Source organism: Fringilla coelebs (assembly GCF_963513975.1).
Source record: "Fringilla coelebs genome assembly, chromosome: 9".
Classification (NCBI taxonomy): domain Eukaryota; kingdom Metazoa; phylum Chordata; class Aves; order Passeriformes; family Fringillidae; genus Fringilla; species Fringilla coelebs.
In genome coordinates this window covers 17,182,995-17,209,933 of record NC_140067.1, presented here as the reverse complement: position 1 = coordinate 17,209,933, position 26,939 = coordinate 17,182,995, and the positions used below count along the sequence as shown (strand labels likewise).

The window sequence follows — 26,939 nt, the reverse complement described above, 5'->3', positions numbered from 1 at the left end:
CTGGTTCACAGTGAGAAGAACGCCATCATCTCTGTTGTGGCCGTAGTGACTACAAGCAGATAGACTGATGGTAAACTTCAGAGCTGAGTGTAGCATTTTGCTTTTTAACAAACCTTTCCTTGCTGAAATCTGGTGATTGAAAGTAGTATAAATAAATCCTTGTATTCAGAAATACTCTGAACAGAGGAAAGGCAAAATAAATTGGTTTTATTCTGCTCAAGATACAAGACAGAAAATACTGATTATAATTTTTTTTAAGAGAATGTTCTGTATCGATGAACTGTGGTTTCTAACTCTTTAAATTACATTGTTCACAAGTTGCAGTTTACTACATCTTGGGTATTGATGTATTAGTTCATTCAGTATATAAAGAGAGCTAATTATGCAGAAGCAAGTTCTGAGGGGGGATGAAAAATGTACTGATTTGCTGGAGTATACTGAAGTGTCCATATGGCTTCAACTCTTCCTTTGTATTCACAGTGCTGCTGAAACCATGGTCACAGTTAAATGGCTCTTTCAAAAAAACCCTTTTATGGTAGAAGTGAAAACAGGCCAGACTGCTTTGAGTCAGGCTGCTACCCAATTCATGAAAGAGATTCAGGAACACAATAGCACGTTGTACATTCTGTGAGATTTTTACAAGTTTTATGAACCAAATAATAGATCCATTGGTAGCCTCTGCAGGTTCTTCCCACACCCTGAGTCTGCACATCCACAGAACAGATTCCTGCAGTAAGGGAGAAAGGATCAAGTGCTGGCAGATTAGAGTGTGTCAGAGAACTTTTTGTGAGCCATTTTGATCAAACTTGTGTGAACCAAAGATTGCTTTCTGTCCCATTCCTATTCACTAGAAATACTTCAGGATCTTTTTATAGAAATCTGTGCTGTAATCATTGAAGCTATATCAGGGTGAAAATTAAAAAAGAGAGAGATTTCTCTCTTCCTGTCAGGGAAACCTGTCAAGCATTTCCTCTGGAAATAGTGCTTAGTAATTACAGAAATACATATCAACAGTGACTTGATAAATGTTATTATGGCCTGGAGTTTTGGAGTTATATTTTATTCCATTAGTGGAAAATGTGCAAAATTTATGACTGTCTTGCTCAGCATGGTCATGAGGGAAGTTTATATTTAGATTCAGACTGGAAAAAAACTGTTGCTGGTTTAAGGAAGTTCCAGCTGCAGAAAGAGTTTTTTGTGGAGTTCTCTTGAAAGATTCTTGTTTGTCTCAGCCCCACAGTATTAATTTTTTTTCCCTATTTTTACTCTTCCTTGATTTTGTTAGAAAGCGAACTGTGATAGAAATGACTGTCATTCATCATGGATTTGGTTAGTGCAACTGAAAATAAAATTCTGATGACATTCCAGTGTGTTATCATTATCTATAACTTTGCAAAATAGAAAGTATTTTGTGGATTTAATTCAGCTTTAGGGAACTTAGATCAAGTTATGAGATTTACTGATGCAGTTTGTATAGTTAATTGCCCAAATTCATCATATTGTGGATGCCAATCCAATATAGGCATGGGAGTTTGACTCTCACAATTCTACTGGCTGAAGATACTATGGTAAGAGGGTGATCAAAAGTAAAGTTTATATGTGTGTATGAAACTTAAGGAAAACATCTGTGTCAGCATGACAAGTAGCCACAGTTTGGGAAATAATTTTTCCTGATGACAGTGAAATTTCCTTGCAAGCAGCCTTTTTTTAGACATGGAAATATATCAGAGAAATCCCCACCTCACTGGAAAACTTGCCAAATCCAGTGCATTGCTGCTCTGCTGTGTATCACATCCTGCAGAGACTTGCCTGTTGAGATGCGAGCTGGGGCTTGTGAGCAGGACGTTTGTTGGGTTTCTGCCTTGGCTGACAGCATCACGTAGCAGAGCTGGGAGGAATGCCTGCAGTAAGGCACCACATGATCAGGAGGTTCTTTTTGAGTCTGTAGGGTGGTTTAAGGACTTCTTTCCCACACATTTTGCAACTGCAGCAAGGACAACTATCACAGAAGGTGCAGTTATCAGATGGAATGTGCTTTTTTGAGGAGAGAAGCAGTATGCCCGTGTGGCCAATTTGGACTTTACACATCTCTGTCACTACGGATTTGTCATCTGACTCAAAGATCATCAGTGATGTCAGTAAAGCTTCAGACAGACACATTTCCTCTTTTCTTATGTTTCTCTGCGTGGCAGGAACTGAAACTTCACAAACATTCCACAGCAGTTGCCTCTTGTATGTTAGCTGTGTGATTCAGACATAAAATATTCTGTTAGAGCACATCGAATGTTAAATGCATGTAATTTTCAGTCTCAATGAAACCTTGGGTTTGTTCTCGAAGGGTGGTTGCTGGTTGTGCACTGCCCTCTGCTGGAAAAGAAACACTTGACTGGGTATTTTTATTCGAGTGATGACTTCAGATCACATTTCATAATAATTTCCTTGTAACTATCGTAGGAGCCTGACTGTTGGAGCCTGTTGGAGGTTGGTTGCTTTTTCTCAAGAGGCACAGAATTGGAGCGGGGGTGTGGATTTTTCCCCTCTTCCCTATCTTTACGTTATAAAAGTAGGTCCTAGAGGGAAGTTGAATTTTTTTTTTTTGGTCAGGATGTCCCTGAAATTGTCAGAATGGATGTTCTGATTTGTCCAAAACTTCAAATAAAAGAGATTCCTTATGATCCCGAAATAATCTGCTCTACCTCACAAACTAGATTAGTCTAATGATCTTTAAATTTTTATTGTGGAGAAAAAAATCCTAAATATGATATTTTGCACATAGAGGTTTTGGTTTGGGGGTTTTGGTTTTTTTGTTGGTTTTGGGTTTGGTTTTTTTTTTTGGGGGGGTGGAGGAGGCAGGTTTGGTTTGGGGTTTTTTCATTGGTTTTGTTGCTCTGTCATCTATTCATAAACTATATTTAATTTTCTAGGGGGATAAGTTTGCACTTTGCAATAAGTTAGATAAAGCATCTTGTCTTTTACTTTTAGTCCTGTTCTGGTGATAGTAAAATTTCAGGTAGTAGAAATATTTTTTTTCGGCCTTATACTAGGCTTGTTTTTTACCATGTCTGCTCTTTCTCTACTTAAAAGGGGCAACTCTTTCTTAAAGTATGTATGGTGTACTTTCTTAAAGTATGTATAATTGTTCCTAAAAGCTTTCATCAGCCCAGGAAAAAGTTTTAAAAATACTTAAGGAGTGATGTTGTTGAAATTCAGCAGTTTTCAAGTATTTCATTGCCCTGAAATCGTGATGGGAATCTTGCCCTGTTCATGTGGAGTTAAAGAAAACTTATCCTATTTGATACAATGCAGTCCTTCATAATTAGTGGTGTAATATAACACCCAAGTTTCAGTATTTTCTCATGTTGAAATTTGTTTGACCAACAGGCTGGTCTCTGAAAAGAAGGTTGAGCCAGCAGTTCTGTAATGTATTGGCTGCAAAGTGATGAATAAAATGTAAGCTGTGCTTGCAGTAAATTATGCAGGAAGTATGATTCTGCAGCTCTGCACGACAATGCACTTTCAGTTTACTGTCCTAGTTCATGTTTCCCTAGAGCAGTGAACCCCAAGTTAGCCTGTTCCTGTTAGGAGCCATTTGCTCTTTCCCAGCCCCCAATTCCTGAATGGCCTGGTTAGCTCTAAGATCTGGGTTTTTCTGTGGTTGGTGGGGTTTGTGGGTTCTCTTGCTTGGTTGAGGTTTTGGGGTTTTGTGGATCAGGGGGGAGGGAAGTTAGTGTACTGTGAGAAGGAATATTTTTTTTCTTTGTGAATTATAATCCTTATATTAATTGAGTCAAGTGGATAGTGGCTTTCTAATTATTCTGGCCTTCATTATGAAGTCTTTAGCAGCACATTCCCCTCTTCTGATGCTGAAATGGAGTTTAGGGTATTTTGCTTATGGGAGCATCTTTTGTAATGCTGAGGGTGCTTTAGTAAATATAAAATGCTGATAATTCTTAAAGCAGCAAGCATCCTCTCTGTGCATGTTAATGGTTAATCTTACATGTTATCCTGCCACGGATTTGACCCAGTTTATGTCTGTATTCTACTTCTGTCATTACTCATTAACTCTCAAGTGATGTCTGGTCTGAAGTCCTCAAAAACCACTACATGCACTGATATTTGAGCTGAAAACTATAAAATTACTCTAATTTCCTTGGCATCAATAGTAACACTGTGGCAGTAGCTACTTAGTTGAACTTTTCGATATCTTTGTTAGAGGATCAGTGTCTACTCTCAGGTCTTATTTACAGATGAGAAACATAAGCTGGAAAGGTCTGAATCTGAAACCTGGGATAGAAGTCCCAGGGTACAAAAAACAGGTCTTATTTTATCTCTAGTGATCTTGTGAAACTTATTTTTAAACTAATTACCTGTTTTCTCCCCAATATAAATCCCAGTGGCTCTCAGATGCTGAGAGCTACCACAGAATGGTTTGGGTTAGCAGGACCTCAGAAGATACCTAGTTAGAATCCCCTGCCTCGTGCAGGGGCACCTTTCATTAGACCAGATTTCTCAGGGCCCTGTCCGACCTGGCCTTTTGATAATATACCCAAGACAAAATGTCCCTGTCAGTGAAAGCAAATATGGGTACATGGTGATGTGCACTTACTTTTCAAAGAAAGAGGGGAAAAAAAGGGGCTGGTTTATAGTTTTCATAGTTTTGAAGATGGACTGATAGCAAAAGCTGTCAGCTCTTTATATTTAACTCCATACAACACCTTACTGTTGCTCTTTCACTGTCTGTAAGCTCATGAGCCACAAGGGGGAGTGAGTATATAATGTGTGGAGGGCAGATGATAATAATGATGATTTTTTTCATTAACCATTTTGGGTCCTCTTAGTGATAAAGCCTAGAGAGGAAAACCTCCTCATCTCTCAGAGCTGTGTTTACAGATAATAATTAGAATAAGGCTGGTCCATTGTGTGTGTCTGTCTTGGCTGTTTTTGGAGACACACTGAGATACAGTTTAACCTGCAGAGAGGGCAGCAGGAGGAGCATTGGGGCGTTTCAGTTGGGATGTCATCTACTGCTGTGTGCTGTCAAAGGAGCAGGTTGGCCTCACATTTTTGTATGTAGGATATTTGTAGAAAATAAACATCTGCACAAATAATGGAGCATAATGTTATGTTGCTTGTCTAGAATACCTAGAGGTCATTTGCCTCCGTGTCCTCAAATTCTTTTGAAAGACTTTTGAAAAGCCAAGCTCTGACAGAGCCCAAGTGACTTGTAAGTTTTCTTTTTGAGTGCTGCACATCCAAAATATACATCCTCTGTATAAAAGGGAAGTATTTTAGGCTATTCAGGAGTTTTAGATAATTAGCTGGTATTTTAAAGGTGTCTGATTACCCTGGAGAAGTAACACATTTATTTCATCTTTCCATTATATTTAGAATGTATTTAAATCTCACACAAACAAGCACTTCACTCTGACAGGACTGGGGTGACTTTCAAATAGAGGTCTGAAGTTAACAATTGTCTTAATGCCTTATTTTTATATGCAAGACAACTCTGGTATGCTGACCAGCAAAGCTAGTTAGCCTAATGACAGCTAAGTCAGCAGGAAAGAGAAGAAGGTATTACCCATATTAAACTGTGAACTAATTCTGAAAGAAAAGGAAATTCATGCCTTTTCATAATTTTTTTTTCCCCCCAGTCCAAGGAACAAATTGAAGGTGGGACGTTACAAAATTATTTCATGTTTGTATGTGGGTTGGCAGGCAGTAGGTGGAGCTCAAGAGTACTTATGCAAGTTTTTGGTAGGCTCAATTAAACCTGCTGGTGGATTCATCATAGGGGGGTATCTAGTAGGAAAGACAGACCTACTGCCAGATTACTTGGAAAAAATTTGATCTTTTATTACTAAAGCATATGAATCTCAAAGGCATTCAGATGTCTTAAAGTGCAAATTAAGACCAAGTAGGAAGCTCATAAGCAGGTTGGGCACTTATTTCTTGTACCTGCAGACCTGGGTTTTTATACATGGCAGATTTTCAAAGAGATTTATTCAAGCAGCAGTGTAAACTAAATAGATGCAAATTCTGTTTTCTCACTATTCCTGTACAACTGCGATGTATTTCTGAGACTGCCTCACGGAACCACGATAGAAAGGAGGAAGAAATTAAGCTGACCTCTCCCACACCACACCTTGCAACGCAAACAAGGGTAATTACAGCTGCAGCTCTATCTGTTGGTTTATGATGAGAAGCTGCACCAACAGCAGCATGCAGGAAGTGAGGTTATCTCAGAGAACATGAAAAAGTCAGTTCTGTTAAGAACTGAGACAGGAATGGTAGGACGTGAGATGGGAGATGGCACTTCATGTGCTGATAGACATTTGAGTTAGGAACAGATAAAAAGCCTTCTGACAGTGTTGTCATCCCCTTTCTTCCACTCATTCTACACTTTAATAAGTGGGCATAAGCTGTAAAATTGGGCACTACCTGTATATGGAGGCATCTGCCCCCAGAGCTTTGTTAGAGGCAACGTGCCATATCTACAGGACTTACTGCTGAAACTAGCTGGGAGTAGGCATTGTGAAGATGCTTGCATGGACAAATTCAGTTGTCCCCCATTTCCTGACTTTTTCTTACATTAAAAAGAGCAAACAACTAGTTGTGGCAATAAATCTTATGTATTAAATGAAAAATGTTTCAACTGAAGATTTAAGTTACTTAATTTTCTTTGGGTTTTTTCTTTCAAATTTTATTCCTATTGTACTTTACTGCAACCCCAGAGCTGCCATTTTGTAGGCATGGGCACTCAGACCATAGGTCAGGCCCTGTGTAATGGGGACGTGTCTGTGGGATGTCACTCGTTCAGCAGCAGTGCTCAGGGCTGGCTCTGGGCTGGATCTAATCAGATTTGTGCTCTTGACCCTTGTACAGTGCTTCTTTCATTTACAGCTGGCTTCCTGCCTGCATTGTTTACTTCCATTTAGTGCAGTGAAATGTAAAGCATTACATGTGTTTCACTGAATATTGTTAGGCTGATTTGAATGCTTAAATGAATAGAGCATTGCAAAGCAAAGTGGCTAGCCAACAATTCCCTCATCTAATTTAGTCTGAAATTATTTCTCTTTCTCTAATATGAAATCACAAATCATCATAATTCTTTCTGTGTGTGAATTCTAAGCACTCCCATGACCATGACTGATATTTTGTTCAAAATAACCTCTTGTAGCTCTGGAGATTGTTTTGGTAACTTCAGACTGCTTGTGAGTTTTCAAGCATTTATATTCTCAAGGAGTGTGGTTGCTTTACTTGAGCCACTTAAAATCTTGAAGCCACTTTGTTTTTTTCTTGTTTGACCAGTACAATTAAGGCAGCCTAAGAAGATTGCCCATGAGCAGGTTCACACTATCCTGTGTGAGCACCTCAAACTCCTGCATATGCAATGTGCTGTGAGCAAGCTGGACACAGTTTAGGTGTGTCAAGGGAACACTGGGTAATTTAAACTAGACCATGAAACTATCCTAAATAACTTCAGAAGCTTTGTAATAACAGATGGGGTTAGCAGAGACGCCTAAATTTCTGTTCCTAATGGGCTATTAGGAGCTCAACACAGAATATATCAAGTGTCCTTGAACTCGTGTGGCCATGGATTTTATGAACTTAAAAATCCTTTTTTATTAAGCTTGGTTATCAGAGTTATGAAACGTAATCTAGCCAGCCATCCACAGAAACAATGAAGGGATTATCAGATAATTTAAGATTATAGGAAGAATCTTTGAAAACAAAGAAATAAACCTGATTGTTGACCTTTTGGTGCTGGAGAGCATTTAAAATACATCAATAGATGACTTAGCAAAAGGATTGTATTTGATGTTTCTAAGGTACAATAAACAGGTTTGTTTCTCATGTGCAGAGTCCTGGGGAGTGAATAGGTGACTAAGCCATCCTTTGTTTCTCTGAGTGAATATTTAAAAATGTAAATCCTTACCTATGTATGAAGCGCAGTTGGAGCAGCTTGGAAGCTGTCCATCACACTTCCATTTCCTTGTTATCTACACTGAGGTTTCCTCTTCTTTTCAGGTAGGCACTCCATCCCGTTTTCCTTGAAAGGCAGTGCACATTTTATGTCTTTTCTCAGTGCTGCTGCTTGGTTTATGCATCAGTTCCTATTGCTGGACGCAGGCACTGAGGGCACTTCGTGTTGTTCAGTCAGTGTGGGAAGGAAGTACTCTGTTATTAGGTGAGAGGTACATTGCAAGTAATACCTGAGGCCATCAATAAGTGTTTAATATGTGTCCTCCTAATTATGTCATATACTTGTGGCTGATGAAAAAGACAAGTAACTATTCATTTTAACCACTCCTTGAGATTGATTTATTCCTAATCCAAGATCTGGAATATCAGTGACTTCCATAATTTTTGGTACCACCCAAGTAATAATCGATTGATCTCTTCGAAGTTTCTAATCCTTAAGTGTTATAGGCTGTCTTGTACTCCTCAATCCAGTCCATTTGGTTTCCTTTCACCATATCTGTTAACCAGGCTGCTATGGAGGTGATGTCTTGTCTCTTACAGTTCTAATTACCCAAGTTGTTTGCCTCTTTTTTGCTCTGGTTCTTGAGAGAGCCTTGAGGTATGTCAGGCAGATTCTTTGCTGATGAGCAGTTTGCTGACTAGTCAGTAAGCTATGGATTGTGCTGTCCAGGAGAATGGAATCACAGGCATAAATAAAACTGCTGCTTTTTATTTTGTTGTGGTGCTTACTTTTACTTTGCCGAATCAGACGTGTTCATGAATCCAGTTCTTTCTTTCGCAAGCAGTTTGTGCAATGCCGTGGGACCATCGCCAAGATAAAGCTGTCCACTGAGAGGTTTAAATACTGAAGGTACTTTGATTACCTGACAACGACACGGACAGTGTTTACAGGGTTAGTTTCTTGCTAATTTTGTCAAGGACTGTCTGCCAGAAGCTTCCTAATTAAAAATAAACAGATTTACTCTTTTCCTTGGTTACCAAAGCTCAGTTCTTACCATTGTCAAACAGTGATCAAGTGCTTTTCCTCTTTTTTTTTTTGTTTATGTGTGTATAAATGATGATGCAGGCAGAGATATTGCATGATTGTGCTGGAGGAATTGATTAAGCCTTTATCAGCGCTGGGAGACAGGTATTGTAACTCATCAAGAGAAGTTTGGCTTGTGCTGATGCCTTAAACGCATCTCTGAGGCAGAGGGTGCCAAGATAGAGGAGCTAGAATTTCACTGGTGAGTGGAACAGATCACATGAGGATTCTGGCACTCTCTGGATGGCATGCTGGAAGCCAGCGTGCCAGCGGTCCCTGAATTGATGGTATCAGCTTCAGCTGTGGAAAGTGTCCCAGACTGATACGTGAGTAGGGGGTGTAGCAGCACCGGTAGGCAGTGGTGACACTGAAGAGCTTGCTGAGCCTCAGAGCACTTCGAGTCTTTATCTCCAGTCTTGAGGAACCACAGGCAGCAGAACTGAAAATGCCGAAGGATTATAACGTTTTTCAAATGCTGATTGCAGCACTTTGCTGCTTTTATCATCGTAAGTCTATTATCAGAGTCAAGGTAGGTGCTCTTTTTCAACTACAGTGTGCTAGTCAGTAACCTTTCAGTTTTTGTTTACAAGTGTTTGTTTTTATACTGTGGTTGAGTACAGAGTGTTTCTCTTTTAAAGAACACGTTTACAATTCACTGTTGTCTCAGAGAAGAAGCTTGAACAACTTGCAGTTTTGTGACAGTTTTCAGAGTTTAACTGATCAGACCATTTGGTTCCCTAACTTTTTTCACCTATATAAGGAAAACACAGACAATTGTGCTCAGACTACAGGTGTTTCTTCAGTGCTTCAGACAATTTTAGATTTGTCCTTATATTTTAGATATTTTTTAATTGCAAGATACACAAAGTCATATACTCCTAGGAAGATTTGGGTTGGAATGAGTCTTTGAAGGTCATCTGGTCCAATCCTCCTGCCATGGGCAGGGACATCATATACTTTATGCAAAAATGCTCCATATGCACTGTAAGTACAGGAAAAGCCGTTATAGTAATTTTGAGTCACAGTAACAGAAGTGTCTAAGTGACCTGGGAATTGTAGTCATGTGAGGCATCTAACTACTTTTGATGATCTGTGAGTTACACTTTTAAATTTTTTTATGTAAGATTAACATGTGAATTGTTCTTTAACATCGTGGAGCACTTGCAGTGAGGAAGGATGTGAAGGTTGCTGTCTTCTGGCCATGGCTTTCAAACTTTGATGGAAGCGCTTAAAAGTCGGGAACAGCTGTCCCCTTCTCTTAGCTTCAGTTATTTAGCCTTATAACTGTCCATTTCTGAAAGTGGAGTGTGGGGCTTGGTCTTTCGGGCACTCTGAAAAAGTGGTTCTGGTCAGATTGGCTTCTTCTGACTGGGACAGATGTCAGCAATTATCATCACAATAGAGTGCTAAAGATGCTCTATTGTGTGGTACTTGATTTTCATTCTTGTTTTAAGGCTTAATTCTCCAGTTCTAGAACTTTTAAAATTACATTGGGGTTTATTGTTGGCTGTCATCGCAGTTGGAAAACTTGTTCTTGACCCTGCAGATGCCCTTTGTTTAACTTGGCATGAATTTCTAATACCTAAAATAACGGTGCTGTTGTCATGGCAACTTTCCATTTAGTCTAATCCATACAGTCTCTAGAGAAACTGAAACATTAATAGTGTTTGCTGTATGGAGAGTGAAAAATAAAACCTTTTATGTAGAAACAGATTACAGTTGGGATCTTTCAAAAATAATGTTCTATTTAAAGAGATTTGCAGCATTTAAAATAGATTTGAATGCATGTGTTCCAGTATGCAGATTTAGCAATAGTTAAATTTGATGAACTGCTATTTAAAGAAGTTTGAATGGTAGGGAACTGGGGGTGCATTTGCTAAAGAGAAAGTGGCTGTAGGTATAGAAACAGTAGGTGGTCAAATCAAGTAAGGTCTGAACCTTACTTGATTTGACATACACACATACAGTGGTATGGGTTCTGTGAAATGCGGAAGGACCTAGAATGCAATGAACAATAAGATGGCATGAAATAAAGTCATCAGTTTTAAAATTTATTATTATTATTAAATTTTTAAAAAATCAAGCAAAATAAGTTTGTGTAATTAGATGATGTTAATTCTTGGTTTTAATAGTCTTTACAAGTGTAATGAAATTGATCCATAAATAAACACTCTGAAGTTCTCAGCTACCCCTGAGAGATTCAGACATTTTTCTGCATTGAGCTAAATTTTTTATGTTATCCAGTTTAACTGAAAGCAGTATGTGGCCAATCTCAGGGATACCTTGTTGTGTCCCACCAAAGCACAGGAAGCAGTGCAGCACTTGAGCACTCATATTTTGTGGCACTTATTTTTAGTGTGTAAAACTGAGGTCTCAACAGCAGAGATTTGGTTTATTTTCCCATGCATTAATAGAAAAGATAATTATCAGTGCAGAACATCTGAACTTGGATCGACTCATTCTTCAGTCATGATTTGTCAGTACCTTTAATGATCCCCTTTGTTTTTTTATAGCTATTACTGTCAAGGTCAGCTTTTACATTGAGGGAAATAGAGAAACTTCAAGGTGAGGGGGCTCCTGTTTGTGGTTAAAAAAGAAGAAAGTGAAGAGAAAATACTGAATTGTGACTTGTGCCACTTCCAAGCCAAAATATTTTTCTTTAAATTTGCATTTTTTGGAAGAGGAGAAGTAAATTAAGACTAAATCAGTGATAAATGGTCACTTAAAATGTGGATGTCTAAATTAATGAAATCAACTTTGCCACAAGACAGGGTTTTTTTAGTACTAGTCAGTATGGTTGTCATGATCAGAGGGGGAAGGGCCTTGAAGTTCAAGTATTTTCATTCTTAATTCTCTGCTATGATTCACCCTCAGCTGAAGCTGCACAAAAGGGGAAAACCACTCCAGTTATCAGGAGTGCCAAGTTTTCTAACTTCCAGCATGTCAGTGTAGCACATCAGTGAGTAATGTACTAAGGCTGTGATTGTGACATGAGTAAGGAGCCTTTTATAGGCAGCTCCTTACTGCTAGTGCCATCTCTTATCTTGGGTGAATTTATATGGGTGAACACTTTTTATAGATAGTAGATCTTAATTAATATTTCTTCAGTGTGCAGTGATCTAAATCTGTTCACTGGCATCCTCAGACTTCATATATCCAGTTTCAGCGTGTGTGTGGAGGCAGTTGGGTTTGGTAACACGTGAGTTACATGTAATCACCACTCAGCATTATCAGTCTGCCTTTTCAGTGTTAGATTTGTTATTGTTGGAGAGGGGCAGATGTGAAAAGACTGACTGCTCAACATTATGTGAAATTTTGTATAGCTCCCCGAACTTTGATTTCCCATTGTCTTGTTGCCGCATTTGAGTTTTGATGAGTCTTATATTATAAAATTCTTTTCAATTTCCCATGGTAATTTTATAGTTACACTGCAGTAGAAGTTTGATTATCTTCTCTCATAAATATGTAGATGGCACAGGGTCCAGTGGTGCTCTGCTGGTGACTTCTGTTTGATGGGAATGGGAATATTCTTCAGTAGGTATTTATGCATTTAATTTCTTGGTAGTACCTATTATTTAGGTATGTCTCAGATTAAAACAGAAAAAAAAAACCCTTACGTAAGTGCTAACATAATTTACATTTGGAAATGCAAATCTCTAGGGTCACTGAGTGGGGAATTATGATTTGACTAACACTCAACTCAGGATTTCTCAGGGTCTGTATTCCAGAAATGAAGCTCTCCTAGCTCTGAATGTGGTTACATAGAAATGTGAGGATTTGTTATAAGTGTGGTGGTGTACTGGAAAATGGTTGTTGAATCCAGTAGAATTAAGTTTTCCCAGTACTTTCACTTAACATTAAACTGATCTTTGCAATAAAGGGCTTTTTTTAGTTCCCTCATTCTAAATAAGCATCTTGCTTATTAGTTGCCATGCTTTGAGCCCAGCTGGCAGCTGTGCACCATGCAGCCACTCACCCACCCCACCCTGGCAGAATGGAGAGGAGAATCAAAACTAAAGCTTCTAGGTTGACAAAAGAACAGTTCATTAATAGAAATGAAGTAAAATATAATACTACTAGTAAATAATAGCAATGAAAGAAGAAAAAAACCCATGTGATGCACAATGAAGTTGTTCACTACCCATTGACTGATGTCAGACGCTGTCCCTGAATTCCTAGCAGCCATGCTTCAAGGTAATTCCCCATTTTATGTACTGGATATCATGTTCTGTGGTGTGGAATATCCCTTTGGCCAATTCAGGTGGCCTGTCATGTCTGTGCTCCCTCCCAGCTTTTTGTGTACCTCCTCACAGGCCCTCCTCACAAAGAAAGTCCTTAACTTAGGATAAACATGACTTAGCAACAATCAAAACATCAGTGTGTTATCAACACTGTTCTCATACTGAATCCAAAACACCACAATGTACCAGCTACTGAGAAGAAATTAACTCTGTAACAGCCAAAACCTGAAAAAGTTGGCTGCCTTCCTGTGAACTCAGGCAACTTCTGTTATTCATAGTGGCAGAGAACCTGCACATGATGGCGTTTATTTGATTTTTAAAGAGCCATTGCAGTCTTGGGGAACGTTTTCATGGTAGTTTATCTTTTCATCAGTAACTTCAGAAGTTACTGATGAAACCTGGTGGCTTCAAAATTGTCATTCTCCTGTATTTATTCATCTCTGAGTAAATCACCCATTCTGTACCTCCTCTTACTTAACTCAGCACTTACTATAGTCCTGTATGAACTTTGTGCCCTCTGGAATGTTGGAGAAAGCTGCCTCTGTGAAGAATGTTCCAGCATCTATGGTTGAATTTCCAAGTCACTCAGAATATAGATTCCTGTGTTTAGAAATTCTCTTGTTTCTCAAACAAGAGCTATTCAGAAATCACTGTCTGTTTTTGTTTTGTAAGGCCTTGGCCATTGATGCTGCTTTTCTGTACAGGAGAAAATAAGACTGACAAGAATGTTTTTGAACACTATTGGAGCATTTGGTTCTACATGTAAATGCTTAATGCAAGTGTGTTGTGTTTGGTGGCCAGTTAGTAGAGTTAAAAGTGAAATTATAAACGTTGTACTCATTAAAATTAATGTAATTTATCTTTTTAAATGCTTGTATTCATGGTGACAGGCAGTCTGGTGAGGATCACAAGGGCACAGGATTAAAGACTGAAAGGATCTCTGCAGCCAGTGAATTATATATTGATCCAGAATTGGAACTTTGACAGTAAAGTGTTCATTTTCTGTGTGAACAAGCTGACTGCTCTCTAGTGGCTTGGAATTAGAGAAATTTCATTCTTTTTCACTTTTCCAGATGTTCTTGGTGTCCAGTGTCTGTGTGTCCTCTCCTTTCTTTCTTGTTTCATATGTTTGTCTTCCCTTCTCGTGTTCCCTGTTCTTGCCCCAGCGTCCCCTTCATATTTTCTCTTGGTTGGTCTTTCTGTTAAATTATCCACTTGGCTAAAAGCTATGTAAATCTCACAAAATTTAAGTTTTTCATTAGTGACAAAGTTTCTCCCATCTCCTCATTGTTTTGGAAGCTCTGTAGGACCTAGTGATTTTATCCAGTCAGAAAGTCACAGTTCAGTGTTCACGGTGTACTTAAGCAAACACAGCAGGCCTCTAGTGTTGGAGAAAAGATGGATTGATGAGAAATCTTAAATATGTTTGGTTTAGGTGGATTCAGAACATTTATTAAAACTTTAAACAAAATACTAAAATTTTGGGAAAGGTATGTACTTGACTTTATTCCTCAGATTTTGAGTTTTCACAAAGCTGTTCTCATTTATCCCTAATAACCATCTCTTTTTCTTCTTTCGGGTGGTTCCAAGGCTGCCTGTTGGGCTCATTTAACTGTCACCTGGCAGAGCTGTGTAAAGCACCAGGAAGTAATTGAGATTGGATGGGACTGTGGCCCCCTTTAGTCTTGTACCCATAACAAACCTTGGCTCTGCTTTGCATAAATAATGCTTTGCCAGAGGGATACAGAGAGAGATGATGTGATTTTGGCTTCATCTGAGCTGAATGAGGGGCTCTAGCGTGACAGATTTTGGACCACTTCCAAACAGTGTCTAAAATTAAAAGCCTTTCCCTTATAATTCAAATTGTTTTAGAAAAAAAAAAAAAGAAGAAAAAGAAAAAAATCCACAACCAAACAAAAAACCTTAAACACATAAATAATAAATAAATAAACCAAACATATAATCACTTTAGAGAGGAATTAATTAATATCAATACAGAAATAACTGTGAGACTTCTCTTTGTTTACTCCCAGCCTCATACAGTAGATTATTCACCACAATCTGATGTGAAAAATTCCATTGGGATGGTTGACACAAGAGCTTGGTATAGCGAGTTGCCTCTGAAGAGTGCCAAACACTCACATGAAAGGCAACCCCTTGGATGCATAAGCAGCAGATTATTGTGAGAAATTCCCATTAAAATATATTGGCAAATTGCAGAGGCACAGCATATTGTGGTAGGTAAGTAAAGTCCTCTTCAAATTTGCCCTAAGTGAGATCATAGTTTGATGTTTTATTTCCTTAAACTTTGGTATTTTCCAGGTTTTGGTATGCTAGATTAACATTTGCCTGGGGGAAAAAAAAAGTAAAATAATATGTAACATTAAGGATAGGTTGTTACATCCGTAAGCACAGTTTGCTATTAGATTAATGGCCCTGAAGTAGAAATCCTTTATGAAATATAATAAACTGCCAAGGAGTTTCTTAGTTTGTAACTATTGACTGAAATTTCCCCCTCCTTCTAACACCTTGACTCTCTAGGTTTTCCACAGTGTATGTAAGTAGGCTTGAGGGCTTTTGCCAGAGGGTGATAATATTGTATTACTAGGTAGTCATGTATTTTTATTTTAAGGACCTGTTCACAAAACAGGTCTGTTCACAAAAGCTCAGCATGGCAGAAATATCTTAAAATAGCACCAGGACTGAGAACAATGCAACTAAAATGTGAACAAACAGTTCTGGAGAGCACACACTTACAGGGAGTTCTGTGTCTGCCTGGAAAAGCATCTGAATTAGAAAACAGTGACTGCTGACTTGATTTGCTTTTTTATTCCAGGGATATCTGACAGGGTTGTTACTATTAAAGATCTCAAAGTATTTAAACTGGAAACTTCCCTGTGTTGCTTCAACCATGTTTTGTTGCAAAATACATTGAAGTCTTCTGGTTTTCCCTAGATTATATTTTTCATTTCTTTTTACCATCTACTTCACTATCTTGTTGTAGATGTAAATTCAGCTTTCTTTCTGTCATTGAGTAGGAGCCAACAAAGTGTCTTAGGCAAAGAAATAAAACAAGGAGATAATACCAAGTGAAGTTTGTCACTATGAAGTTAGTGCAAATTTACAGCCTACCATTGCTGCCCATTAACTTTTGGGTGCTATTGGGAAATGAGGCTGAAGGATCTGCATCGTGCTGTGTGGAATAAGTCACCTTTTCTTTTGAAAGGAAGCCTGCTGGCATAGCTAATAATTGTTGTAAACCTACCCTCTTCTTTATTTACAGGCTCACATGCTTGCACAGGCTGTGCCTGGAGTGATTTTTGAGTCTTGCATGATGTGGAGTTCAGTGTCTGCAGAGATTCTTGCAGAGCAGAGGCCTTGGGTGTAGAGTGTAGCATAGAAAGGTGTTGGCTGGTGAGATTACAGACAGTTCATCGGTCATAATTCTCCTTTAGTAGGTTCTTTAGTAAGAAATCACTCTCAGTGAACAAAAAACTGTCCAGGAAGACATGCTGTTACTGAACTTGCTTAGCTAGGCAGTTTTCCCTTGTGTATGCTGGGATCTGTGCTAGCCACTGGAGTTCTTTCACTAAGTTCTGAGTTGCACAAAGGTTATTTAAGCTTGTTTTCTTCATCTCAGGATGTGTCCAACCTCTCTGGCAATTAGAGTATATTCCATGTGGTAGATGATGGTGGAGAGGGTTTTTAACAAACCAATAATTATGAATGTTAACAACTTAGTTGTTTGAATTCCTTAAATGTTTTTCTTGCTGTGTTGTTAGATGTAGTTCAATATATGTCTCATTAACTCCATTTGAGTGATGAAAAATCCATTCAACCACCAGAAGAAATTCTAGGTTTCTATGCTGTATATATAATTAATATGTATCTCTAAGTGGATCATCCTGGTGTTTTTAAGATAACTCATGTCAGTACCATGGAGGAAACTAGTACATTTCATCATATAGAGGTCTTCGATTCTTCATCCTATAGTACTTTCTGTTGGCTAAAAGTGTAACTCTCCTAAGCAAATTCAGTTACTGCCTTTGGATCCCATAGTTCTATTTTAAGTAGCTCTGCCTACTACTGAGATACAGTGAAAAGCTTTTGGAAAGATGGTAACAGTTTCTGTAGTAGCTTTGGGTTCTTTAAGATCTCCATTCAGTCAAAAGCATCTTTTGAAACCTTAAATACGATTCGCATTAAAGTAGTAGTTCCTCTCAGAAGATCAGCAAAACACACTGCTCTGACTTTAAGATCTTGTTACACCACTGCAGCTGGATATTTTTGTTTACCCTGGAGGGGGTATTTTAAAAGTTCCCCAGCCACTTCCTTGTGCACTCAGGGGAAAAGGTGCTTTTGAAAGCCTCAGCTCAGTTTGTGTGCTCTACACTCTACCTACAGCTTGTGTAGATGCTACAATACTTGCTATCATTCTCTAAGATGGGGTAGTGAAAGGGCTTTTAATTTTAGAATCATTGCTAGTCAGCTTTAAATGGGTTCCCAGCCATTTGAGTTGGCAAATACAAGTGATAGGTGTGTGCCAGAAGTCCTTCACCTGTGCTGGTCTGATAGGTCACAAGGGTTTGGACTGGAGGGGGCATTTTTCACCTTCCCTGACTATGTTTTGACGCTTCAGTATGCTTTTGGACTTCAGTCCTCACCAAGCATCTTCTGTGGCTCCTGGTACATCAATAACTTCACCTCTTCATGTTGTACAAGGGTTTATGAATGAGCCCTTTCAGTGAAGGTCTTCTTTCTCTAGTGTGTGGTTTCTTTCTGCACAGTCTTCTCATAAAGCTTGGAAGGAGTTGATGCAAAACCTTAATGTACAAAAGCACAAATAATTTACTCCTTGATGAAAGAGCTTGTCCATTTTGAACCAGATTTGTATGGACAAGTAACACCCTATTCTGGTTCGCAGAAGGGAAGTTAAGGTGAAAAGTGATTCTTTGCCAGCTTGTTTTTATCTTCTGCCTTTCTATGTTAGCTACTAGTGTTTGCCTAAGAAAAGCCTTAGTTTTCTCTGAGAAAAGCAGGGAGAAGAGGACAATTTATCTCAGAATTTCTCTGGGCTCTCAGCATGTTTAAATTATCTTGGCAGCAGGATGCCTCCTCTGGCATTATTCCACCAAAAATCTGCTGTCTGGTAATATGTTGTAATTCAGTCTGCCTGAAATTGCAGGGAGGGTCGTTGAAAGAAGTGTTAAACTGTGGGAGCAGTGTGCCACCTGCTCCCACAGTTAGGTGCTGTGAGTATTCACTGTGAAGAAGAAATTCGTGGAAAGAACAGGAATTGGTGGGCAAGCCTTCCCAGCTCTTTTTTAAATAATGCATGTGTTCTTCATTTGAATCAGTCTGTCAGTTAAAGGAACCCATGAGCTTTGGCTCATGTCCAGACCTAAGAAAAAAAATCCATAATGCATGGGAGCAAAATGCTGCATTTTGCTGGAGGGCCCCCCTCTCTCTCCTTATCCCTCTCTTTTTTTGTTTTAATGGTCTTTCTCTGAAGAGAGGGTATACTCTGATTCTTTGATCAGTGTTGAACATGTTCTCAGGCTTTTGAAACTTTTCAGCACAACAAAGATGGGCTGGAGTCCCAGGCCTTGGAGAATGAAAGGAAGTTCAAAGTACTTCCCTCCTCTGAGTGCTTATGAAAGAGAATGTGGCTACTCCAGAGAAGATCCTGCACCTCACTGTTAGCAACACTAACATATACAATCCATAAGGATTAGCCAGCCAGAGTGGGCCAGCATGAAAGCTGTGCTCCAAAAAGAGATAAAGACAGAAATTTTCCAGAGAATTGCATAGTAGTTGTAAGTGGTGATGGAGATATCTTCAAGCAAAACTCATACCTTTTGTGCTAAGGGGCAACAAGAGCTTTTGTCCTTTAGGAAGGAAACATCTTGGATGTGCAGATTTAATGACCACTAGGAGTAAGCCCTTTAAGATTGAAATTTTACTTTGGCAACTTGGTTCTTTGGTAACAGAAATATTGAACAACTAAATGTGTCCAGCTGAGCCTGTCTTGATGCATTTGGAATGTTCTTAACTAGATGGGTTCAAAGGGGGCTGCTGGGAAAGAATCTGAATTTAAAATGAAGTTTAAACAGGAGGAAGAATAGTGGAGCAGGGCATTTGGGTCCAACTCCATTTTTTTTGGATATAGTTAGAATTCTTATTGGAAAGGGGAAGTAAGAGCAGTGACTTTGTAGGTGTGTCGTTATTAGTTTGGTGCACAGGCAGAACACTTTGCTCTGTTCGGTGCAGTAGAACAATCACACGCTATCTCACACAATGCTGGGCTTTGCAAACACGGTCTGGAGAGCAAAGCCAAGCCAGCCTGCTGAAAGCAGCACCTGCATTCCAGTGCAGGTCATATGATGGAAGTTATAACCCAGGTAAAATGTTAATCACTAAACTTGGCACAGTTGAAGCTTTTAATCTTTTATTGCAGTTTTCTAGGGAGAGGCAAGTTCTGGACAACAGCCCGGAAAAGCTGAAGAAGGAGTTAGAGGAAGAGCTGCAGCTGAGCAGTGAAGACTTGCGTAGCCATGCCTGGTACCACGGACGTATTCCCCGGCAGGTAGGTGGTCTATGCTCTGCCAAGCGTGCTTTGAGCTTTTACAGACAAGCAGAATCTCACTGATGTGCTGTACACATCTCTGAATTAATTTAGTAGGAACACAAACCCTATTTGTATGAAAGCTGTGGTATTTATCACAGCTTGGCATAAAATGAGGCAGAGGAAGGATTCAGGGCGGACCCTGGTGGGAAATAGATACGTTTCAGGATTTTTGTGTACTGAATAAATCTGGAAATGGAATTTAAGCTTTGGATAAGAATACTATCAGCACATACTGTTTAGAGAACACTGACATTAATTTGGTTCAATATTCTTAATGAAAGTTAAAATGTGTATTTTCTTTCTTGCGCTTGGAACTTGGGGGAGAGCAAGAAAGAGCTGCGGCAAAATCAATTCAGTCGCTTACATTTTGATCCTTACAAACGCAGTTACGGACGTGGTAAGGCTGAGGTTGGGTCGGAGCTTCCAGAGCCGCTGGAGCTCCCCCTGCGGGCCTCCCTCAGCCCCGGGACAGGGCCGGCTCAGCTGCCACACTTGGCTCTTGGCGTCCTTTTTATCTCATGAGAGGAATAACTCAAAACAGAAAAACAAGGTGTCTCTGACTCTTCCTAGTTAGTAGTATTTACATGCAGTGTTCACAAAGAATAAAAAAAAAAAAAAAAAGAAAGCTTCTGTCATATAAGGTAACAATGTAACAATGAAAGGGCAGAATCCAGGATCTTGCATTAATGGTTTCTGAACTTCAGTGTGACTATATTCCGATGCTTTAAACTTAAAATCCTGGGTCACTGCTTTCCCTTCATGCCTTATTTTCTATTAGAAAACTAGAAGAAATACACATGCAAAACTGGGTCAGCTTCTGGCTGCTGGCTCCCTCCAAGAAGCCCTTTCAGATCTCTGTTGTGGTATGAGCTTTTAATTAAGAATTGGGGACGTAATTCTTCTACCACACTTCATGCTTTGCTTTGTATTTGTGACTTTGTGTATTCTTGCAGAGTAGCCACATTAATTCCTGTGTTTAAGAATATTTTGTTGTAATGTATTGTTTTCTGATTCTGGAAGTAATTTTTTATGTAATTCTTTTCCTCAAAGGTGGCAGAAGGCCTAGTTCAGAGAGATGGAGATTTTCTGATTAGGGATTCTCTCTCCAGTCCTGGGAACTTTGTTCTTACCTGTCAGTGGAAAAATACCCCTCAGCATTTTAAAATCAACAAAACAGTTCTAAGACTCAATGAAGCCTACTGTCGTGTTCAGTATCAGTTTGAACTGGAAAGTTTTGACACTATCCCTGGCTTAGTCAGATACTATGTTGGGAGCCGCACACCAATATCAAAGCAGAGTGGAGCAATTATTTTTCAGCCTATCAACAGGACTGTGCCTCTCAGGTGTCTAGAAGAAAAATATGGTGTAACTCCAGTTCAGCAAAAAGAGCCAAGCACCCCTGGAGGAAAAACGGAAAGTGCAAAAAGGCTGAGTCTTGGAATATCCAGGATGCAGTCCCCGGAGCAGAGCATACCCAGAGGAAATCTTCTGAGGTACCTTAATTTTGCTGTCCTTATGGAAGGAAATGGAGTAAGTGTATCAGCTCCTGGTGGAGGTGATGTGAGTTTTCACTCTGACTTGAGATGGAATACTAGGCATGAGGGTTTGCTGATTTTTAGCAAAGGATTGGCAAACCCACAAAGTGAGAGCAAGTGTAGACTCTGGAAGCCCAACAGCACTGCAGTGACTTGGCAAATCCTGACCATGTCAAAGGATTTAAATAACATCTTGCTGCTGCTGCTCCAGAGAAATCTATTTTTCCATAGTTGACTCCTGAAATAAAAACTCCAAGTGTGGGATAATGGATCCTAATTTCAGTGTCCGAATCAAATGTTCCATTAGAAAGGAAATTCCTACATAAATGCTGCAGGGTGACACAGAGTATAGCCCATTTCACTGCCATTACAACAGCAGTTTATGAATAAATGGAGTACCTTTTATTATCATAAGCTGCCCAAGTGGAAAGCTCATGATCCTTGCACTGGTTATGATATATTCTGGCAGTTAGATATGTATTTTAAGTGCTGCATATGTTGATATATTTTTGTTTGCATTTTTGTTTACCCTAGAAACAAAGAAAAAAGTGGTAGCCAGCCAGCTAGTTTGGATCATGTTCTGGAGAAAAGATTCCCTTTGAAGGCTCACCAGTCAGAGAGCTATCTGCTAATAGGTATGTTTTGTAATTAGAAGTTTCATACTTAGAATCGGTGTGTGTCCAGGTGGTCTGTTACTCTTCAGACCAAAGTGAGACTGCTGAATGTTCTGACTACTGTAAATACATTATATTTAATGGCCACTGTAAGCTGTATTAATACACTGCTTCTCTTCAAGTCACTGGAACAGGATTTTTATTTACTATGCACCAGGTAGTTGAGAACCTTAGCACACAACTCACACAAAAAAAATTACAGCTGTGCTTGGCATTAATACCTTTTTTTATGCTACTACCTTTCCTCACTTGTGCTTGACAAGAACTGACTTGTTTCACTCATGTCTTTCTGACAAAACATTTTTAAGTAGAAGTGGTGTTTCATGGAAATTCTGGTAACCACTTTTTCTCAGGGTAAACTATGCAGATGAGGTAATGTTCCTCACTAGGAGAAAAACACAGCCATGGCTTTTGCACTCAGTTTTGTTCTTCCGTCTCCCTCAATCTCTCTTCCCTCCATCCCTTTTGCTTTTTGTTCCTTTTGATGCTGTCTGGTTCTCTGGCCACTGTTATTCTAAGCAAGGGATCCAAGGTGTGCTAACACTTGGGGCATTTTACTTCTCAGATTCGTCAAAGGTTTAAGCAGTTGTTTCCATACTAACTTGTGTGTAGAAGCTTGCAGTAATGCATCTCTTCCCATGTGGACAAACTAGCATTGACTTCCATGGCTGCTTGTTTTGAATATGGTGCTGTTAAAATTCTTCATGCCTATGGTAGGGAGAGTTCTCATGACAAAGAGAACATTAAGTATTTGTACAGTGAGACTGTATTTTGGTAGAAAGAGTGTGCTCCTGTGTTTTAACAGTGGGATGGGCAGACATTTATAAGGCAAGTTTCTGTCCCTCTATTTGAATTGATTATTCCAGTCCATAGCTGCAGATACTTTTATTTTGGTACTACAACAGCCTGAAGAGTTCTGCTGTGCATTTTGTCTTAGGATCCTTTGAGCAGGTCCTGTTATCATATTGCTTAAGGGTGGTGACAGCCTGTGATTTGGAGTTTTTGTTTTATATCTGTAATCAAGCAGTAACACCCACACAAAGCAACTGGCCACTTTGCTTAGATACCAGCAAATGCACCAAGAATTGCAGATTGGGAATGTCTGACACAGGACTCAATCCCATATCGGATGCCAAGGGTACAGGATGAGGCATAAATACACAGAAGTACATGGATCCAGCTCTTCAAACTAGCTCTGTTTCACAAGAAGATTAGCATTTCTGAAGTTCATTCCTTCCATGCCTTAGTTCAGGTTCAGACTTGACTTTGGGAAGTTTTGCTTTCATCTCAAGCTTGTCATTCTCAGAAATGACTCATCTTTTATGTGATACAGCTGGAAGTTGCTGTTTTTATAGCATAGATCAGGTTACAAAGAAACCTCCTATTCCAAGCCATGGAGGCCATCCAGCTCTGACAGGATAGCCTATGTATGCAGCAGGGACTGGAAGTATTGTCAGCATTGCCACAGAATAATACTATGGTGCAGCTGCTCCATGTATTTGGGATTTTGGGAGGATCAGCAAGTGAATAGAATTTGCTGGCTCGGTCGTTCCTCAAAATACACAATTTTGCTAGCAAATAATTGACATGATCTGTCAATATTATCCTCAGGAAATAGCATTAGGAGATGAACCGTGGTACGGGCACCAGGAATTGAATGTGTTTTGCCCTTCTAAAACACTGTTTTCCCCTGCAGGTTCAAGACATCCATCTCAATTACCTGAAGCAGATGCAAACTCCTGTCCAAGCTCTCCTGCGTTTAGAACAGGCAGTGAACCATCTCTAAGCCCCACAGTTGTTCAGAAAGTCATCTCAGAGTCACAGCTAGGGGAAGCTCTTAGAGGATCAGACAGTCAGCTCTGTCCAAAGCCTCCACCTAAACCCAGCAAAGCCCCCCTGATGAAGCCCCCAGATTCTCCTTTGGCTTCCCACAGCTCTGAAGGACACTACTGTGAACTAAACCCTGCCAGACATCCTACAGCAGCAAAACAACCCTTGTGTCAGAAAAACAGCTACGTGGAACATCTGACACAAAAGGAGAGGGCAACATTCAGGAACTCTGAAACAAGCTATTTGATCCTTGATGATGATCCTGCAATGAACCCTGCAGATCCTTTAGAAGCTCCAGCTCAGATGGCTGAAGAAGACAGCATCTTTTCTGCCCCTGTTTATGAGACAGTGTCTAGTTTTAAACCGAATGATTTTGAATCCAAACTACTTCCTCCTGAAAACAAGCCATTGGAAACATCCATGTTAAGAAGAGTTAAGGAGCTCTTCACCAACAATAACCCAAAGATTATTGCACAGCATATTCTTAGAATGGACTGCAAGGTAAAAAAAAATCATGAATTTTATATTGTACCAGTTAGACTTTTTAAAGAACTGACTTGAAAAGAATAATGGATAGATTTGCAGCTAATGTATTGTTTGTATTGCTTGCAGGAATTTTTAGGGTGTTTGTTTTCCATTTGAAGAATAAGAATATTCACAAACTCTTTGGACTAAAGCTCTCTCATCATGCTTGACTTTAGACTTAAGTTCTTAAGTTCCATATGTCTTTTAAATCTCCTATCAGTTGCTGCATACCCGTGATTCAGCCTTTCTCCTGTATTGGAGGAAGAGCTCTCTACGCTGTAAAGCACTTGTGAGGAGAACTGCTCACAACAGGAAATTGCTGGTTAGGGCAAAGAGCAGGGAGACATTACCTGATTGCCACATGGTCATTATATACAATGTTCAGTGGAATTAAATATTTAAACTTCTAAAACCAGCTGCTCTTCTTAATCCTTGTCTGAGTTCCTCTCTTACAGCTGGGCAGGTGGTGTGGGAAAATAGCTATCAGGACTTGTGCTCTTCTATCCTGTGAGAGAACTGTGCTAGTGAAACTGCTCAGAAAGATGTAAAAAACCACAAAGAACTGTTTTTCACATTGTAGACTTTTGTCAGCTGCCAGGAGATCACCTAATGGATCAGAAAGACAGGAGAATCATCTCCTAATGAGATGATGACTTTATGTAATTAAAGGAATGTAACTGCAGTGAAACCTGCATTACTTTTCTGGCGTGACTGAGTGCTGTACGTGCTGCAGAGCAGCTGCAGGAACCAAATGCTATGGTGGGTATCTAACCCCCAAGCTTTGTTGGCCTTTGGCAGTTTGAGTCTTTTCAAGAAGAGTTTGAGAAGCAAAACACGTGGCTACTTACTGGCCAACTCCATTCCAGACAGGAAGGGAAGTGGGAGTGGGGATGCTCCAGAAGAAGCACATCAGTAGCACTCTGCTGGAGCTGCTGCACTGATGAAGGTCTGAGGAGGGGGCAGTTCCCTGGAGCAGCCGAGTATGCGAGTCCTGCCAGCTGCTGGGGGCCTGCCAACAGCAAACACAGCTTTTGCTTTCCTCAGTAGCACTGTTGGCTGCTGCTAAGTGAGGCTTCATGCAGACAAGGTGACTCAGAAAAACTCAGCTCCACAACTCCTCACTCTTCTCAGAAGTGGTAGATTGAGGTTTCTTTACTATGGTTCCAAGAGTATTAACAACATTCTCTAACATTTTTAGTTTCAAAATTTACTTTTCCCTCCAGCACGCCTGCCCTAATTTATCTTTAATATATTGTTAAAGAGTATGTTGCTTAAAGGCATAGGGTATGCATGCCTTAGAGAAGAAGTGAGTTTATATATATGTATATAATATTCAATTAGCTCATCATTAGACTCCTTATTTTAAATATTGTAAACTTTGCAATGGAGTTAAGGCACCAAGTAGCTTGCTGGAATTAATTAAGAGTCATTGGAGGGCTTTGCATAAACAGATTTTTGGATTTTGGAGCAGGAACAGTAACTAGCTGGGACAGGTAGAGAAGTGTGTTTGATGTTCACCTCCAAGCGCTGAGCCTGTCATTTACTGGCAACTTGTTGCATAGACTGCTCTGATAAGAACTGCATGATGCAATGAGATTGGCCTGTGAATTGGGCCAGAATGAATGCTTTGTACTGAGATCCCAGGCTAAAGTTCTTGTATCCTGTGTGTCATCATTAGTTCAGTTTGCCTTTTAAATAATGATATTTCAAATAAAGACTCCCCCATAGAGTAAGTGATGAGGTGAGTGTTTGCTACTTGCATACCTGTGATGGACTAGCAATCAGGTCTGCAGGGGCTTCACATCACTCCTGCTTCTCTAGAAGTGGAACAGGTTTGTTTACAGTGCTGTTTTGTGCTGGTGAGGCTTGTTGTGCAGCCCAGACTGCTTTCATCGTTTCACAGCCAAAAAAGCCTGCTGATGGGTGATAGGAAGAATATTGCAGGCAGATTGGTTAGTAAATATGTTAACATAGAGGCCCTTAAACCAGCAGATAATCCTACACCATCATATTCATGTGGTTTTGCTTATTATTAGCAATTATAATTGCTATTGAGATAACCAGTAGCTAATACAATCTGTTTAAAAGGCAAAGACAAATTGGTAAGGGTGTCAGCTTTCACACATGGACTTCCTTAGCCACTCAACATTGTGTCCTCTTTAGTCCTTTTTCTAATTCATCTTTACGAACTTTTATGAACCTAATTCATCTTTAGGACCCAAAGTTGGTTACAACCTTTGGTGTAGCCAAAAATGTTCTGAGCAGTAGTTTTTTTAGAAAGGAAAAAGGCAAAGCAAATGTGTATGTCCTTAAGACAAAGAGCAGTGCCTCTGACAAGGATCAGGCTCAGAGTGCGCTGCATTTCCTGTTACCTGCATAGTTACCCTTTCTGGAAGCAGAGGATGGAGTTTGATAAAGCATTTTGGCTACACCTTTAATGTTTTCTGATGGCTGTATCATTTTAAAAAATATTTCCTTGGCTCTTTTATGTAAGGCATG

The 26,939-nt window shown here is 39.6% G+C and overlaps 1 protein-coding gene across 5 annotated transcripts in view; it reads left to right on the top strand.

Annotated features, from left to right (window-relative positions):
• The window catches only part of BCAR3 (BCAR3 adaptor protein, NSP family member), a 52,208-nt gene that overhangs the window by 21,336 nt on the left and 3,933 nt on the right, over positions 1-26,939 (top strand). For 4 of the 5 annotated variants that reach the window (XM_084210924.1, XM_084210922.1, XM_084210921.1 and 1 more), the window contains exons 4-7: positions 19,706-19,834; positions 20,927-21,369; positions 21,946-22,046; positions 23,782-24,416. In XM_084210924.1, coding sequence (XP_084067050.1) covers positions 19,706-19,834; positions 20,927-21,369; positions 21,946-22,046; positions 23,782-24,416 — 1,308 coding nt within the window. Of the gene's footprint in view, positions 1-9,403; positions 9,537-19,705; positions 19,835-20,926; positions 21,370-21,945; positions 22,047-23,781; positions 24,417-26,939 lie in introns of those variants that run through there. The other variant, XM_084210925.1, reaches the window with a different exon arrangement.